We start from the raw sequence: 16,974 nt of genomic DNA on the forward strand, positions 1-16,974 counted from the left end.
TACTCCTCTGATTCCATGAGGTTTTTCACGGACGCTGCCCCATCCGTGGGTTTTGGGGGTTTCTTTCAGGGAGAGTGGTTCGCGGGCCCGTGGCCTCCCTCATTTCCCAATCATGCCTCATCCTCCGCCCTGCACGAGATCTATCCGATTGCTGTTGCCTGCCACGTGTGGGGCCACCTCTGGCTACGGAAACGCATCTCGGTCCTCTGCGACAACCAGTCAGTGGTCTGGATCATCAATAAAGGTCGCTCCTCTTGTAGTGACATCATGCCGTTCATGAGAAGCATCACGTGGTCCTCCCTCACTCACAACTTCCTCATCTCAGCTCGTCACGTCCCCGGCCACCTCAATATAGTGGCTGATTCCCTCTCTCGCTTTCAATTTCAGACCTTCCGGAACCTCTGCCCGGAAGCCAGCCCGCAACCCGTTGGGATTCCTCCTCTGCATCTCCTCTCTCTACATTAAACAAGAGCCCCTTAGCTAGGCACCTAGAGTCGGCCAGATATTTTATGAGGAAAGGCTTAGCCACTTCCACCCTCAGAACGTACGACTTTGCATGGAGAACGTTTGCGTTCTTTTGTTTTTCCGTAGGCATCTCACTTAGACCCGTTCTCATCCCCACCGTGTGCGCCTTCATGTGCTACTGCGCCACTGATCGCCACCTCAAACCCCAATACATCCGGGGCCTCTTAGCAGGAGTACAATTTAACGTTCGCTGCTTCGATCCCAGCTTCCCCAGCTTGCTTGCTAACCTATCCGTTAAACTCATACTTAGAGGTCTTCTAAAAACGTTTCCCCCAGCGTTAGACCATAGACGACCCATTACACTCTCCACTCTGCGCCTTATGCTCTCCAAACTTAGAGAAGGATTATTTTCTCCCTACATCGACGCCCTACTCGACGCCGTATTTCTGCTGGCATTTTATGCTTTTCTTAGACCAGGCGAATTTACCACAGCTTCACGATCATTCAATCCCAATCAAGACGTCTGCCTTAACGACCTATCCTTCCACGCTAGCCATTTTAGTTTAAACATTAAACACTCAAAATGCGGAGGCGCTTGCTCCGTCATCGCAGCTCGCAACGATTCCCCGTTCTGCCCTTATGGATCCATGATCAAATTCCTGCGTCTTAGACCTTCCATTAATCCTCTCTCACCACTATTTCTTATTTCAGGGGATTTTCCCTTAACTCAACACCAGTTCAATCATTACCTTAAGCAAGTTCTCATTAGATCCGGCTTATCGCCCCAATTATTCTCGGGGCATTCGTTCAGGATAGGCGCAGCTACCTCCACTGCTAATCAAGGCGTCTCATCCTCATCCCTGCAACAACTCGGACGATGGTCCTCCTCTGCCTTCACATCCTACATCCGCCCGGACATCAGTGCCGTGCTGGCTATCCAAAGGTCCCTCAAACACTAAAAGATGGTAAATATACCTATAACTGGTGGTGGTAACATGTCAGCATGTATACGTGTCTACGGTTCCGGATCTGTCAGGCTATGACTCCGGATCTGCGTATGCTAATCCCGCAAGTGCAGGTCGCGAACGTGGGTCCGAGTCAAGTTGCCAACTCAGGTCCGCGGTTAGGTTTAACCCTGCGGGCGCAGGTTGCGGACACAGGTCCGCGCTTAGGTTTAACCCTGCGGGCGCAGGTTGCGGACACAGGTCCGCGCTTAGGTTTAACCCTGCGGGCGCAGGTTGCGGACACAGGTCCGCGCTTAGGTTTAACCCTGCGGGCGCAGGTTTGCGGACACAGGTCCGCGCTTAGGTTTAACCCTGCGGGCGCAGGTTGCGGACACAGGTCCGCGCTTAGGTTTAACCCTGCGGGCGCAGGTTGCGGCCAGTGGGTCCGCGCTTAGGTTTAACCCTGCGGGCGCAGGTTGCGGCCAGTGGGTCTGCGTCATGGTAAACCTGCGTGCAGGTTTCGGGCAGTGGTCCCGCACATGACTAACCCCGCAGCCCGGAAGCGATTCCGGCGCTCATCATGTCCCCATGTTAATCTCCTTTTCATCCATAGATCTCCGCAGCCAGCCGCAAGGTAAGGATTGCTCACAGCTCCGTACTTCATACTTCACTTCTTTTGGGGGTTCATCAGAGCGATTCTTTCCCTCCTGAATGATCATCCTGCAAACCCGGGGCCTAGTCGCCAAAACATCATTACAGTTACTTGTTGTAATACGTCAATCACTATTCCCGCATATCATGTGTCCCGATAAATAAACATGTACTCATACATCACGTCTCTCCTGATTGAAATGTAGCTCAGTGTAAGTTCAATCAGGAAGACAACAGCATCGGGTGTCACACGTTATTTCAATAAGTGATCAGGGGCATTACGCCCCGGCTAGCCAATCATCGCACCTGCTAACCTCTTTAAATCTGCTCTCCCCTTCCTGTCAGTTGTCATTTCAGGTGTCAACGCAAACCCTCCTCCACCCCTTCGCCTCCTGTCTCCTAAATACAGGGCCAAGCTAAACCTTCTCCCTTCAGATCGGACTGAACTACTATCACCACCACCAGTGTCTAGACCCCGGGGGGTTCATCAGAGCGATTCTTTCCCTCCTGAATGATCATCCTGCAAACCCGGGGCCTAGTCGCCAAAACATCATTACAGTTACTTGTTGTAATACGTCAATCACTATTCCCGCATATCATGTGTCCCGATAAATAAACATGTACTCATACATCACGTCTCTCCTGATTGAAGTTTAATTAGCACAGGGTGCTGCTATCCGAAAATCAGCACCGCAGATAGCATGCCATATCGGGCCCGATCACCTGAATAGATGAGATTGTTTATATTTGTGTGTTACTTTTGGACTACGGACTGAACTAATTACAGAGACGAGGACTGTTGCTGCACTTGCCGTGTGTGTTAGTGTAACAGATGTAAATATGCAGTGGGGTTTATTTAATTTAATCTTGTATAATCACACACATTCTGTGTTTTATATTATTTCATTCTGTGTTCTTCATTTTATTGAATGTTAAATACCTGGCAAGGTCGGAGAGCTGTGCTCAGGAGTTTATTGTTGTGAGGAATTTCATTTCCTTTCTTTGTGATTTTACTTTTTGTATATATTGTGTCCCTCACGTTTCCTCTTCCCTTTTTGTAAACGTTCCAGTGAGAGGAGTCACTGAGGGAAATGTATGTAAAACTGATCATTTTATCTGTTATCAGATTCAGACATTAAACAGAGATCGTCTCAACTTTACGCTGACTCGGCGGGTCTCGTCCATTATCAACACAACGCATACTGATACTTTGATGTGAACGTACAACTTTAAAGGTCTCCTGATTTAGTTTGTGAATGAATGCTTCTTATTTATTAATTACCGAATCTGCACTGCGCATTGAGCGGCTGGTATTGCATTGGTGGGGGGAGGTTGGCATAAATTAATAAGAAAATGCTTAAATTAATAAGACGAGAGAGTTTCAGCTGGAGAGTGCGTGCGGACCTGTCGCTTAGATAACAGGCGTGTACAAGTCCTGCATCTGTATGATACAAATGTGTGTAAAATGTTACCGGGCGCTGTAATCACTCATCTGGTTACGTTATTGACCACCCCCCCGACCCAAAAACATTGGCTTCCCCTACATTTTTCCCCACCCCACGCTACTGGCGAGAAGAGGTGTTTGAATGACGCTGCGTTGTAGCGCAAGCTACTTAAAGGGTGGGTGGATTCCCTGACGTTGACGTCAAGATCACCAGCCAATCAGGATTGGCGTAATGAGATTGATGCTTCTGTTTGCATACGCGTTGAGGCGCATCCCATAGTGAGACATCGAACGGAGTGTTATGAATGAGAACAAAAACATGTATTTTTTTCAATAAAATAGAAAGATCTACTATGCTTGCTATTGCTGGCTGGATAGAAAATATGTGTTCAATAATTGATCAAATAGCCAAATGTACATGAACAGAAGATATTTGTCCACTATGTAAGCAGATGTAGACATTGGTAGACAGGCTATGGGGTAAAAATGGATTTAAGTAGTATCCTATTAATCACGGGTGTATAGTGACAGGCAATACCTCTCACTGCTTAGCAACCAACCCCTGCAGGGCAACCGTCAGAGTGATGAGATTTACCAATCGTATCTCCTCTCTAAGTGTCCATTGTGTGGCAGCAGATCTTTAACACATGTGGTTCTCTAACACTGCTGTTGTTCTTTCTGCTAGTATTAGTAATTATTCACACACACATATAAGAGGATCAATACACAAAAACAACAAATCATAGGTGAAAGTGTACATAAAGTATTCAGCAGCTTGTGTTCTTTTTGCTGCATTTTATACAAACCAGGAAGTGCACGTCCACACCTTCAGATAGAAAATATCAGTGCTGTCTTACCTTGAACAGGCGCAGTATGTTAGCCACCATGATGGAGACGGAGCTGGACGAGGCTCCGATGACGCCCACCACCCTCTCAGGTTTGGTGATGATTGGTGCCCCTCCGCCGACACACTTGACGTCTGTCCCGTCCTTCTCGATGAGCGCCTGCACGAAGGTGAGCGACTGCTCCAAGGCGTGAGTGTCCCTGGAACAGGTGTCCAGGATACGCGCCCCCAGAGTGATGTTGGGCAGCAGATTATTGTCGTTATTGATGCGGTCAAGGGCAAAGAGCATGGCCTCCAGTCTGTGTATACCCTTCTCTTTCTTCAGCTCCCCACATGGCTTGCCATCGTGGCCCCTGGCGTGCACCGGGAAGAGCCCACCTAAGGAGATGTGCCCGTCGATGCGGATGGAGTTCAAATGTGTGTGTCCCGGCCCTTTGGGTTTGGCAGCCTGAGTGACTTCTAGAGAGCTGTAGAGGAGAAGCAGCAGCAGCAGAGGCAGAGTCAGGCTTGTCCGATCCGGTCCACACGCCGGGGGTTGAAACATGGCCGCGGCCCGAGCACACATCTACACGGCTACAACCGAACACGGCAATCCGAAAACAACAGAAGCCAGGTATCACTTGACGACGGCCAGAGGGTTAATTGCAATACCTTTTGAAGCAGTTGGCACAGAAAAGGCTTCGTCTCATGTCTCTTCTCTCTTCCAGGCATTCAATTAATGCAAAATATGAGCTTGGTTATTTAACTGAAAAAAAATCCAGTCCTCTTCCCCTCTTTCAGTCCCTCACTCCATCATCTGACCACAGTGGTCGGCAGCTGCTCCTTTGCCTGTTGTTGTTATTCACAGACTTACCTATGGAGATCTTTCACTTGGGGCATTAGGAAGAACAAAGGTGAGCGATAAGCTTTTTTCTCCGTCTCTCCTTCCGCTCTTGCTCCGTCTCTTTCCTCTCCACCTCAATCAGAAGTTTTTAATCTCCCCTGTTCCCCTGGGCAGGGATTTGGTATATGGCAGAGCCCTCAGGCCTGCTTAGGTCCACAGGCTTCAGAGTGAATTCCTGAAAGATGAAAAAGAGAAGAGTAGTGAGCGAGTGCACAGAGAAAACTGAAAAAAAGGCAAAGGGATTTGTTGTGGTGTGAGCTTTTCAATACCGCTTTTTTTCTTAACCTTTTAAGTGTAGCGTTATGTGGAATAAAGAGACATTTCTGCCCGAAACTCTTTTCTTTCTCTTATATAGTCTTCCTACGTCTACCATTTGAAATTCAAAGGTTTCCATAGGCTCTCAAGGTTGACAAGGCTGAGAGTCAGATCCCAACGCTTCATATTCACCAATCAACCTTGCTGCCTAAGTATTATGGTTACAATGATATAAAAAGAGTGCTGTTGGCATTATCAGTAGTTACAGTAGGTTGGTGTTTTGTGTTCTATAATTTTTTATAAAATGTATCACCATTGCCGCCACATTACTTCTTCAAAGCCTGACAATTCATCGGAAAATTAAGAATTTAAAGGGAAGTTCAAAAGGACTGAATAAACTACAGATAAGGATTATATCTCTTTGTGCTGAATGGACCTCTCCAGCATTACCCAGGTATCTCTGCTTACTAAAGGCAAAATCAATTACATATATTCTAATGGGATTATTATGTGGGCCTCAGAGACTCTGAGCATAGGTCTGTGCCTTGAAGGCGAAACGAAACCAATGGGGGTATGTTCTAAGAAAAGAAGTAGAAATTATAATAACGCTATTACAAATGGAGAATGGCTTTTATATCCAAAGTTGAAAAAAAATAAAAATACCCGCCTTTAAAAATAAATCACTGCAATAAGCAAATGGTCTTCTGGGTATACATGAATACTGAAGATACTGCACATTTTCTAAATCAATGAACCATCATCCAGATCACTGATGCCTGTAATATTTCCCATGGAAGGATATACAGATTTTACACTTACTGATCACATATAGAAAAAAGAACTTCAATGCCTTGAAGACATGAAGATTTCATCTCTTGAGAGATGGACGTCACTAGGGCAGCAACTTCGTTTCATTATTGATTCATCTGCAGATTATTTTCTGATTAGATCAATTTGTATATAAAACAAACATGTGTGATAATTTAACAAATAATTTCCCAGAGCCCAAGGGGATATCTTCAAGAAGTGATTGATCATTCTACACGAATGATCTGCTTTCATTTTTTCACCGCTTCGTCCGTTATGAGATGTAGATTATATATATTAAAATGTTGGGAAAATGCTGGTGAGGTGCATAATGGGGATTTTAAATGTCTAAGATATCTACAGTTCATTAGTTAGCTCATCTACAGTCCACACTCTTGACACTCATTTCCTCCCTTTTTTTTTCTTTTTCTGAGACACACAATGCATGCATAGAGACACAAAATGTGCTATTCCCAGCAATCATGTTTGTACATAGCTACACCCTGTTAATTCCCGGAGCAGAAATAGGCTCTGACGGAACAATCTCCCTCCACGCGGTAACAGAATAGAGCTGTAGACATTGGTTTCCAGCAGAGTGGGTTGAAGCCTCGGATCAGCAGTGGCTGAGATTCATTGAGAGCGTATTGGAAGTGACAAGGTCCTTTGAATACACCCAACTATCTCCGACTGAGTGAGAAGTAATTTTTCAGAGTTGATTCACTGCAGGTTCACTTTAACTGCTGCAGAGCAGATGACAACTGGAAAACCAGCCAACTCATCTTAGCCCCCATCACCAAATAGGAACCAGCATATCTAACATCACACAGACACGTAGGAGTCTGCCAGCATACCTCGGTATAGGTGAAAGAAAAAAAACTTTAGCTGTAAAAAATTGAAGAGTTCGAAAAACAGTTCTGCAAGACTGCATTTTTCGAGACAGATGTCATCAAACTTCATGTTTGCACAAAAGAAGAGCTGGTGGGGAGTCTGTCTCCGTCAGACTGAAGATAGCGAGACAATCGGAAGAGTATCTCGAGATGCAACTGAAGGAAAAACATCTACCTCACAAGATTACATCGAGCACTATCGGGTTAATCAGCTGGTTTTGTCTGCTTTCAGATACGTTATAGTGTTTCCTCTTTGACCAGGGTGTAAGTAAATCTTTTTTTTTATCTAAAAGATCTGTTCTTTAGGTGAGGGCTGGTTGTAGCCTCTGAATAAATCATTTCAAAATACCACCATCATTCTTGAAAACCCATGAATCCCATTTTAATCAAGCATCAGTGTTAAGGCAGGCCACCTTTCAGAGCTTTATTCACCATGACATGTAGTGATGTAGTAACTGAATACAAAGTGCAGTATTAGCATACTCAGTGAAATCTGGTTGCACATTATCACTGTTTCTTTGCAGATCTTATTTCCAGAACTCAGCTGTACTGCATGTAACTCAGACTTGACTTGTGTCTCATGTTACAATCCTCCAAGATTGACTGTATCCAACCTCAGTTTAAGTTTGCTTTTGAGATACTGCATTAAGAAGACAACATGCGTGTGTATATGGTATTTTCATGTAATGGCATACCACAATAAGCATGTACAACACAGACCTACACACGGAAAATAAGCAACAACAAAATGTCAAAGAGAGCTGCGAGAATGACTGAGATTTGTATCAGGAGAACAACCTTTCCTCAGGTGTGGCGTATTAAGTTTCTGAATGGACTATGAATTCATTTCAAAAGGCCATACAGTAACCTTCAGGCAAATAAGAGTGTATACGTAAGCTACAGCAGCAGCAACATATGCAGTAACACCTTTATCCTGATAAGCCAAAAACCTTACAATTATAAAAAATGTTATGCACATTAAAGGTGACCATTTTGCAACTTTAATAATGGAGATTTAATTGAATGAGTATTCTCGACTGAATTATTATTAAATAAGAACATTTGAATGTGCAGAAGGAGACATACAGTGGGCGTTTGCTTACATCTTGTTTGCTCGCTTCGCCTACACATCTGACTGTCACCATGACTATATTTGAAGTGTACAGACCTTTTTTGATATTTAAGAAAGTGTTGCAACATGCAAACATGTTTTGGAGGAGGTCTAAGGACAGCTTTGTGTTTTAACAGAAGGGAAATAGTGTGTTAAGAGTAATACAAACAGAATATTTGTTCACTAAGAAATATATAGTGCTTTTAATCAACTTAAACCAGACCAAATGCACTTTACCTGAAATAGTAATACTGATATGCTCTCCTTGAAAAAACAATGTGTTTTCCAGACCAGCCCCTACATCTTGAAACACACAATGTGATAGCACTTCCTCGTTAGAAATGTTGCAGCTCTAGTCCAAGTCTTTTACAGTCCAATCAGTATGGCAAAAGGGACATTATAAATACAAACAAGGATATCTGAAATGCAAATGTATATTTATTTTCAGCAGATTATTCCCCTCTTCATCTTTTGAGACCTGAGCAGCTGCTCGATGCCGGAGCCAAGGAGATGTGCTTTCGCGTGCTCTCACAGATGGGCAGGAGGGGCTCTCTAATTGACACTCCAGCATGTTGATGCTGCACAGCAGATCAATAGGACGGTGGAGAAAGGCGGCCCGGAGGAAAACGAATAGAGAGAGCAGGGCTAAGCTGTGCACAAGGACTGCAGAGCTTAGAAGAGGCTGCCACTATCTTTCCAGCAAAAGAAAGAAACTGAGTGATAAGAGACTTAAAAGGATGCATATAAGAATAGTTGTCAATATTCATGCTGCTCTTTGTATTACAATCTGCAATACAATTAGTACACTCAAATGAGCGATCTGTCACTGATCTGCTTATTCAGAACATTAACTCAGCTATTCTAGCCTGAAACATGTTGACACTGATCTGATTGAAAGCATTCAATGTATAGTTTTTGACCGTCACTTTAATTTGTTTTTGCCACAAATGGCGTTATACTGTACTATGTGCCAATCTGTATTCAGCCTCCATTAGCATCAGGTGAGCCTAGTTTTTATTTATTTTAAATAATGCTTTTGTTGTTTCCCTGGCATATAATGGCAAGAAACTACAAAAAAACCACACCATCAAAATGAACACTGGTATTGCCGTCGACTATCACACAAATATTTATCTTCAACCATATCAGAATTGCCTTGGATTTTGCAATAACCAAAACTGAAGTGGTAACTCCTTGTTATGATCACTTATTTTGGAAACTGATTAGTATATTACTACTGATTCATTGATTGGTGTTACCAAATAAATATTTTTTTCTGTATTTCTAATGACCGAATTGACAATTGTATGAATATTACATGAATACAAAGTAACCATACAGACATATTTTGTATTACTTGGTTTTTGGAGCCAAGGCAGAACGTATAAAAGTTAGCGCTGAGCTTCAGTCTGCAATGTTCAAACCAACAGATAAAGCCAGAAATGTAGGTGTAGTCATGGACTCTGACCTGAGTTTCAACAGTCACATTAAAACAGTTACTAAATCAGCCTACTATCACCTAAAGAATATATCTAGGATTAAAAGACTAATGTCACAGCAGGATTTGGAAAAACTTGTCCATGCCTTTATCTTCAGTAGACTGGACTACTGCAATGGTGTCTTCACAGGTCTCACTAAAACATCCATTAGAAAGCTGCAGCTGATTCAGAACGCTGCTGCTCGAGTCCTCACTAACACTAAGAAAGTGGATCACATCACTCCTGCTCTGAAGTCTTTACACTGGCTTCCTGTGTGTCAAAGAATAGATTTCAAAATACTGCTGCTGGTTTATAAAGCTTTGAATGGTTTAGGCCCAAAATACATTTCTGACCTCCTGCTAAACTATGAACCATCCAGATCTCTCAGGTCTTCAGGGACTGGTCAGCTTTCTGTCCCCAGAGTCAGAACTAAACATGGAGAAGCAGCGTTCAGTTATTATGCTCCAAATATCTGGAACCAACTCCCAGAAACCTGCAGGTCCGCTGCAACTCTGACTACTTTTAAATCCAGGCTGAAGACTTTTCTTTTTGTCGCTGCTTTTAATTGAAACTGAGCCGTTGTGTTCATCAGTAAAGTGGAACTTCTGTGTGAACTATTCATATCTTAATGCACTGTAACTTTGTATTCATGTATTTTTTCTTTTAATGTTTATTTTATTATCTTTTACTGTTTTTAAATGCATTTTCAGAATGTCTTTCATTTTTTTTTGTAAAGCACCTTGAATTGTCTTGTGTTGAAAGGTGCTATATAAATAAACTTGCCTTGCCTTACTTGAGTGCTGCCAATTGTTCCGCCTTTTCCTTCACTAATGGCCCGCATGGCATGAGGTTTTCCCGCCTTTCAGCAGATTAACAGCTGCCATTTGACACAGCTCCCCGTTCCTTGTGCTAGATGGTGATCGAATGGCTCTAGTGGTATTTAGGGAGGTGGACAACCTCGCAATGGCACAGGCATTACTGGACCATTATCAATTCACTTGACGTGTGGCTCCAACCCCAGATATATGTTCTCTGCACGCATTTATTTTCTGAAGACCACATAAAGTGGCAAGTGTTGCATTGTTTTTGGTAGTTTTTCTTAGCTTTGAGGAAAATATGTTGGTCAAAGAGAAAATTACATCCTTTTTTAGGACATTACTTTAAAGGTCCCATGTCATGGCCATTTCTACTGATCATAATTCCATTGTTGAGGTCTACTAGAATAGATTTACAATGTTCAATGTTCCAAACTCACATTGGTTTCTCATACAGCATCTCTGTATAGTATGTGTATTCACCAGGTATTCACTCTCTGTCCTAAACGGCTTGTTGGAGCTCCTGCCCCCCCCCCCCCCCCTCCCTATGAGCCCACTGTGCTCTGATTGGTCAGCTCAACCACTCTGTTCTGATGAGTCAACCACCGTTACAGCGGAACATCAGTGTTTATGTTTTACAATGGCGTTTGTTAGCAACCAGAAAATGACACCAGTAAGAACAAACAGATGAGAATGCTGCGTGGGGTCTGGGTGCCGTGTTGGCGGGACGTTGCGGGGCTCGCTGCTCCGCCCTTTGAGGCTCGAGGAGCGGACAGTGTGAGCTGGATTACTGCTGTAGTTTCCTGGTTGCTGTGTGGGGTCTGCGAGACAGCGAGACACGGCGAAACTATAAAGATAAAGCTGAGTGTGCCGACGATAATCCGCGGAGTATCGCCGCTGAGAAAAGATACGGCTGAGAAAAGATACGGCTGAGAAAAGATACGGCTGAGTGTTTCTCCGCGATCCCAACTTGTCTATTACCAATGTTCAGGGAGCTCCATGCTCAACGCTAAAGGTCCCCTAGACTGCGTTTGATAGTGACGCCAAGGGATCCTGGTGTGTGAGGAGCTCCACGGATTGGTCCATTTGGGCCGTCGTTACGTCACTTGGTACCCGGAATAATCAAAAAATCTCCAACGAGGCGTTCTGGGGCAGCATAGACAGGTCTTTTCTGTGTTAGAGTTGTACTCGTTACAGGGTGTACTTTGAGGGTTTGTGACTCTGCAGACCGTTTACATCCTTAAAAAGCTACATAACACACAAGAGGTAATAACCGGAAAAGCATGCCATGGGACCTTTAAAGTGTACTAAGCACCAGGCACCGGTAGCCCATTGGAAAGCTGACAGGGGTTAAGTAAAAAAAAAAAGAAACCACTTGATCTTTTAAGGCAAAGACATATTTTTTAACTGCTATGTTATTTTCATTTAATTTTTAGTTCAACGACTTGTTTACATGCTGCTGAGACACAACACTTTCCCAAATTGGGATCAATAAAGTAAATATAATCTAACCTAATTAGTCGATAAGGAAGAATTCTTTCCCAGGAGTTTTAATCCATCATCATTACATCATCATCCTCCAACACTAGGTATCACTGAAAGCTATTTCTACTGTATGAAGCGCAGCAAATCTTTAAATTGGAGAAACTACAGTAGCTGTTGCTTGAAATGACACCTATGGAATAAAAATGTCCATCAATCTGTTTCTGCTATGAAGTTTAACAATTTAAAATTATACATCATCAATGTGAGAATCATAATCATGCAAATGTTGGTGACATTTTACATGGGTCTATATTTTTCTTAAGATACTGTAGGAATTTATCAAGAAGTATAATCATTTCCATCACTGCACAATTGCTGCTACAGTATGTGCATAATTTCACCAGAGAAAATCTGAAGGCCTTCATACGCCTCCACGCATCACTGGAGAAAAGAAGTCTTGATGAACAGAGTCTTTATTGCTAACTGTCACACTGTGGATTTGAGACTAAGAGCGATCCTGATACCAGTTTGTGTAAGACCTCAAAAAAGAAAGAAGCCTCCACTCACTCAGATCTCAGAAACTCAACGTGGGGTTTCTTCTCTGCAATGTTTCAACACTGTTTTATTTTGAAGCTGCAGCTCCTCAGCCACGCCTGCAGCTGAGAAGAAGGGCTGCACAATTAATTCATCGTTATCGCGATATCAACATTTGTGATGGACTCATCGCAAAGACTGCTCGAACTGCGATAAATGATAGCCAATACCATGTGCCAAGCATTCATGCTCGTCTTGTTAATATATTTGACCAATCAGATGAAGCCTTAGTGCTCTAGATGTCCCGTCCCCTCATATAGAAGTCAGGCTATTGGCCGAGCCGGTAAAGCCCATGTTAGCGGAACATAGTGAAGGCTAAAGGGAGAGAGACGAGTGATAAAAAAAATATATAAAAAAGACAGCTCTTCTGTTATTGGGAAGTGTTAGGGATTAATTTTGTCTTTACTTAAGATATTTGACCTTTCGGCCTGTTGACATTTACGACAAAGCCTAAGTCTGTTATCTGTCTTAAGGAATGGGAAGTCTCAGATATTGCTGACATTATCAGTTTTATGACCGGTCAACTCTCGGTCACAAGAGCCATAGAGTCAGATGAGTGATTCAGTGTCTCCAGGTGTTCACGTATACCTTCCCCCAATATGCTGATTAGCTCTCTGTAAACTGGTTTAAAAGGTCTAATAATAATAATAATAATAATATATTAATTTTATATAGCGCTTTTCTGAACCCAAAGACGCTATCAAGAGATAGGCTGATCAGATTTGACATGGCAACCCACCCGTGCAGTTAGAACCTTTGACTGTGTGACTTGTGATGTGAATTTCTCCGGCCGATGCTTGTAATAAACTACCAGTGTTTGACGTCAGAACTCCTGCTCGTCCCGTGTCTCTCTAAGTCCTGACTCTCCATTGCTGCAGAAGTTTCCCTTACAGGAAGTATGTTTGTTTCAAGAAAGATTACATTTTATAACGGGAATTCCAATTAGTCATGACGAACACTTGCGGAAACCACCAGAGGAAACAGGAGGCAGCCTCTGAGCCGCGGCTAAAACCATGCTGCTTTGTTATTGGACTTGAGCACATAGAAAAACCAGTGTGTAGGTCCTTTTGTGTAAACCACAAAAACAAATTCAAATATTTAAACTATATATATATATATATATATTGTTGGATTGGAATTAATGTTTGTAATGTTTTCAGTTGCTGCATAGTCTAATGTCTGGGGTTATGTTGGCAATGAATCCAGGGCAGAAAGACATTAACAATGTATTTTAAGTATTTGTTTAAATATCGCAAGTGATATCGTGATCGCAATATTCAACAGTGTTGTCACATATTGCAAGTGTTCCTGATATCGTGGAGCCCTACTGGGAAGTGTTTCCTACCATACCTTACAATAATACTACAATTGCCAGAGTAAACAGTTGTCAGAGTAACAGTGCATACTGTCATAGAGTTCTTTATAAAGTCATTACACTTTAGGTAAAGCTTCCTATAAAATTGTCCTATCACCTGAGGATTTCAGTAAGCTCTTATTACAACACTTGTTTGGTTCAATGTGGCCACATTTGTATTCTTCACCAGCAGGTAGAAGAGCAAGAATACAACAAATCAGAATCAATTTACACAGTAATTCCTCGATCAACTTTTCAGAAATCAGAAAGGAAAAGTGTTTCTCTTGCAACAATAATCACTGTATCAGTATCAATTTCAGAACATGTCTAGCTCACTTGAATCTAACTTTTAATTATGATGTCAAGACATTTTCAAAATGGAGATTCAATACAGAAAACAGTTTATTGTCTCTAGTTTCTGCAAAAGGGTTGATTCTTAAAGGGGCCCTATTATGTGTTTGGGGGTGAAACACAGGTGATGGGGATTAGATATGCAGGCTTCAGTCATATGCTGTTAAGGGTTTTTTGGGTAGTGTGTTATAGGCTCTGTAGATGTAAATGGTCTGCAAAGGCAAAAACCCCAGAGCTTTCTCGTAAAAATCATGAAAATTCACTTCCTAATTTTCTATAAACCAGGTTTATATTTAAATACAAAATCATAAAGAAAAGGGAGCAAATCTTCCAGTTGGAAAAGTTGGAAACTTTTTGGAAAGCATATGAATCATCAGTGATAGTGTATGCAGATAATTATTTTTGGTGGTATATTTACAAGAAGAGAGAAGGATAAGAAATGCAATCTAAAAAACTAAATATAAATGTGAGTTCCTCAAAAATGAAGTAATAAAACCGGAAGATAAAGATTGATGGGATCATGTCCAGTATGATGCATACAGTATATTTTGCGCACTGCTGCCAGGTGTCTACTAGGAAAAGCATTTTTACTGAAAAAAACATATACGTATGATTGAAATGATCCCAATCTTTTTCCCATGACATCTGATGTATTTTGTCACTTTTGGACAGGAAGAGGGATGGGAATGTAGACCTTGAATAGTTTGCCTCTGGGGCACATTAATTACCAAAACAGCAAAATGTAGTTGGCAGCTGTGATTTATTTATAACCCAGATATGTGGTAAATCTTGCTAAGAGATGATATTATGCAATAGCTGAGGGTTTGATTTCCCTTTGCTGAGAACCCTGAGGAAACACGGGTGCAATTCATCTCCTAAAATATCAACTTTATGACAACTACACAAGAGAGCCGCCCTACTTCTGGGCCGAAATGTTAGGACATGCAAACAAGGCATATTACTACCAAAGCCAGAGCTGTGATTTTCCAACACAGCAGATATGATGCCGTTGTTTTGAAGATAGTGTAAGTCATTTGGAAGACAAGGTTGAGGAAAAGAGAGTGCTGAAGAAATAGGCCAATCCCAATTGTGTTGTTTAGGTTGCGATGCACTGGATGCTTTGTGTGCAGGCTAATGGAGGGCTAAGATCACTGAGCTGCATCTAGCAGGAGATAAAGGGACTGAAATGTGAGAACAAGCCTTGAATCTCTGCCGTTGAAGAGCGGAGGGAGAAATCTAATGCTGCTTAAACAGGATGAAGATGCTCTAAGGGGGAGTCAGAGGGGTTACAAAATGTTGACTTCTCCTTCACTTATTCAATGACTAACATTTCGCTATAATAATGAAACAAACTCCCCCATATTCCTCCGTTGCCAGCCTTCGTCTACACAGTCTTATCCTTTATTCACAGAAGGCTCCTATTCTTGTTTAGGCTCTCCTTTTGAGGAGAAGAAGCGACATCTCTACTTGGTATTCATCACCACTACCAGGTCTCCTCCCTACAAAGCTTTCAATTCCTACCCATCATCACATGCACACCTTGGGGCCCTGGATTGAACATGATTCAGAGGACAGGCTTGAATTTTGAATCTACAGGTTCAGATATATCCAAGCGTCCTGGTGTCTCGAAGCCTCTGGCACTGAAGGGCGGCCCTCTCTCACTCGCTCCCCTTCTGTGAGGCTGGTTAATGGTCCAGTAAAAAGATGGCATGATGTGAACCATCTCCAGCCTCCTGTTGACTCTAAGCGCTAAATGGTAATGATGCAAAGCATATACTTCATATAGCGGGTCAAATACGTTTCTTTTTAAGAATATGAGCTATAACAACAGCCTAGTATGTACACAGCTGGAATGTAAAGACAGACTATGTCACAAGCCATCAATGTCAAGCGTGTCCTAGAACATGTCTGTATTAAGGGAGGGGGGGGGGTCAAAGTCGATACAGCAGGCTGCTACTTCTCAGACACATTGATTGATTTACTGTATCTGTTGAGCTAGACCTGCCTGTCTGTCAGGATTAAGGAATGTGTGTCTTATCAAACCTGTACCCATGAGAGACGTGTCTCCAACAGTCTCTGGAAGCTGCAACACATGGAAAACTAGGGCATATAAGAAAGAATAATCAGTATGGAGGTAAAGTCTGCATGAGATTATTCAAGATCGTAGGAACAATTCATAAACAGCAGCAACATAAACAGGTATTGGCGGTGTTGGTGTCAATTTGACCTCAAATCTCTTATGAAACCTTGTACATGCACTGTTGGGGAAAATAAACAAAACATGTAACAGCCACCTTCGCAAACAATACACTTCAAATCTCCTGCACCTGATACGAAATGCCTAAGTCCCAGGTGAATCCAGGGAGAAAATCAAGAAAGCCTCTTCCGAGTAGTTTGTATCTGAAAGACACAGAATGGCCTGATTATGTGAGAACTCTCTGCATCTTTTACTTATTTTTGAAGCACATAAGGGCTACAACAAAGGACTAGAAGAGAAGATGATGGGTGAAGTTTGGGGAGACAATGGGCAACAGGCTAACAAACAGCTACTTGTATTCCAAATGTCAACATATCGTAAACAGATCACAAAATATAAAACAATAAAC

General features: G+C 42.4%; 1 protein-coding gene across 1 annotated transcript in view; it reads right to left on the reverse strand.

Annotated features, from left to right (window-relative positions):
- The window catches only part of LOC117447217 (metabotropic glutamate receptor 4-like), a 256,739-nt gene that overhangs the window by 214,663 nt on the left and 25,102 nt on the right, over positions 1–16,974 (reverse strand). The window contains exon 2 of the mRNA XM_034083893.1: positions 4,362–5,406. Within this exon, the coding sequence (XP_033939784.1) occupies positions 4,362–4,913 (552 nt within the window). The 5' untranslated portion in view covers positions 4,914–5,406. The remainder of the gene's footprint in view (positions 1–4,361; positions 5,407–16,974) is intronic.

Source organism: Pseudochaenichthys georgianus, chromosome 5 (assembly GCF_902827115.2).
Source record: "Pseudochaenichthys georgianus chromosome 5, fPseGeo1.2, whole genome shotgun sequence".
NCBI lineage: Eukaryota > Metazoa > Chordata > Actinopteri > Perciformes > Channichthyidae > Pseudochaenichthys > Pseudochaenichthys georgianus.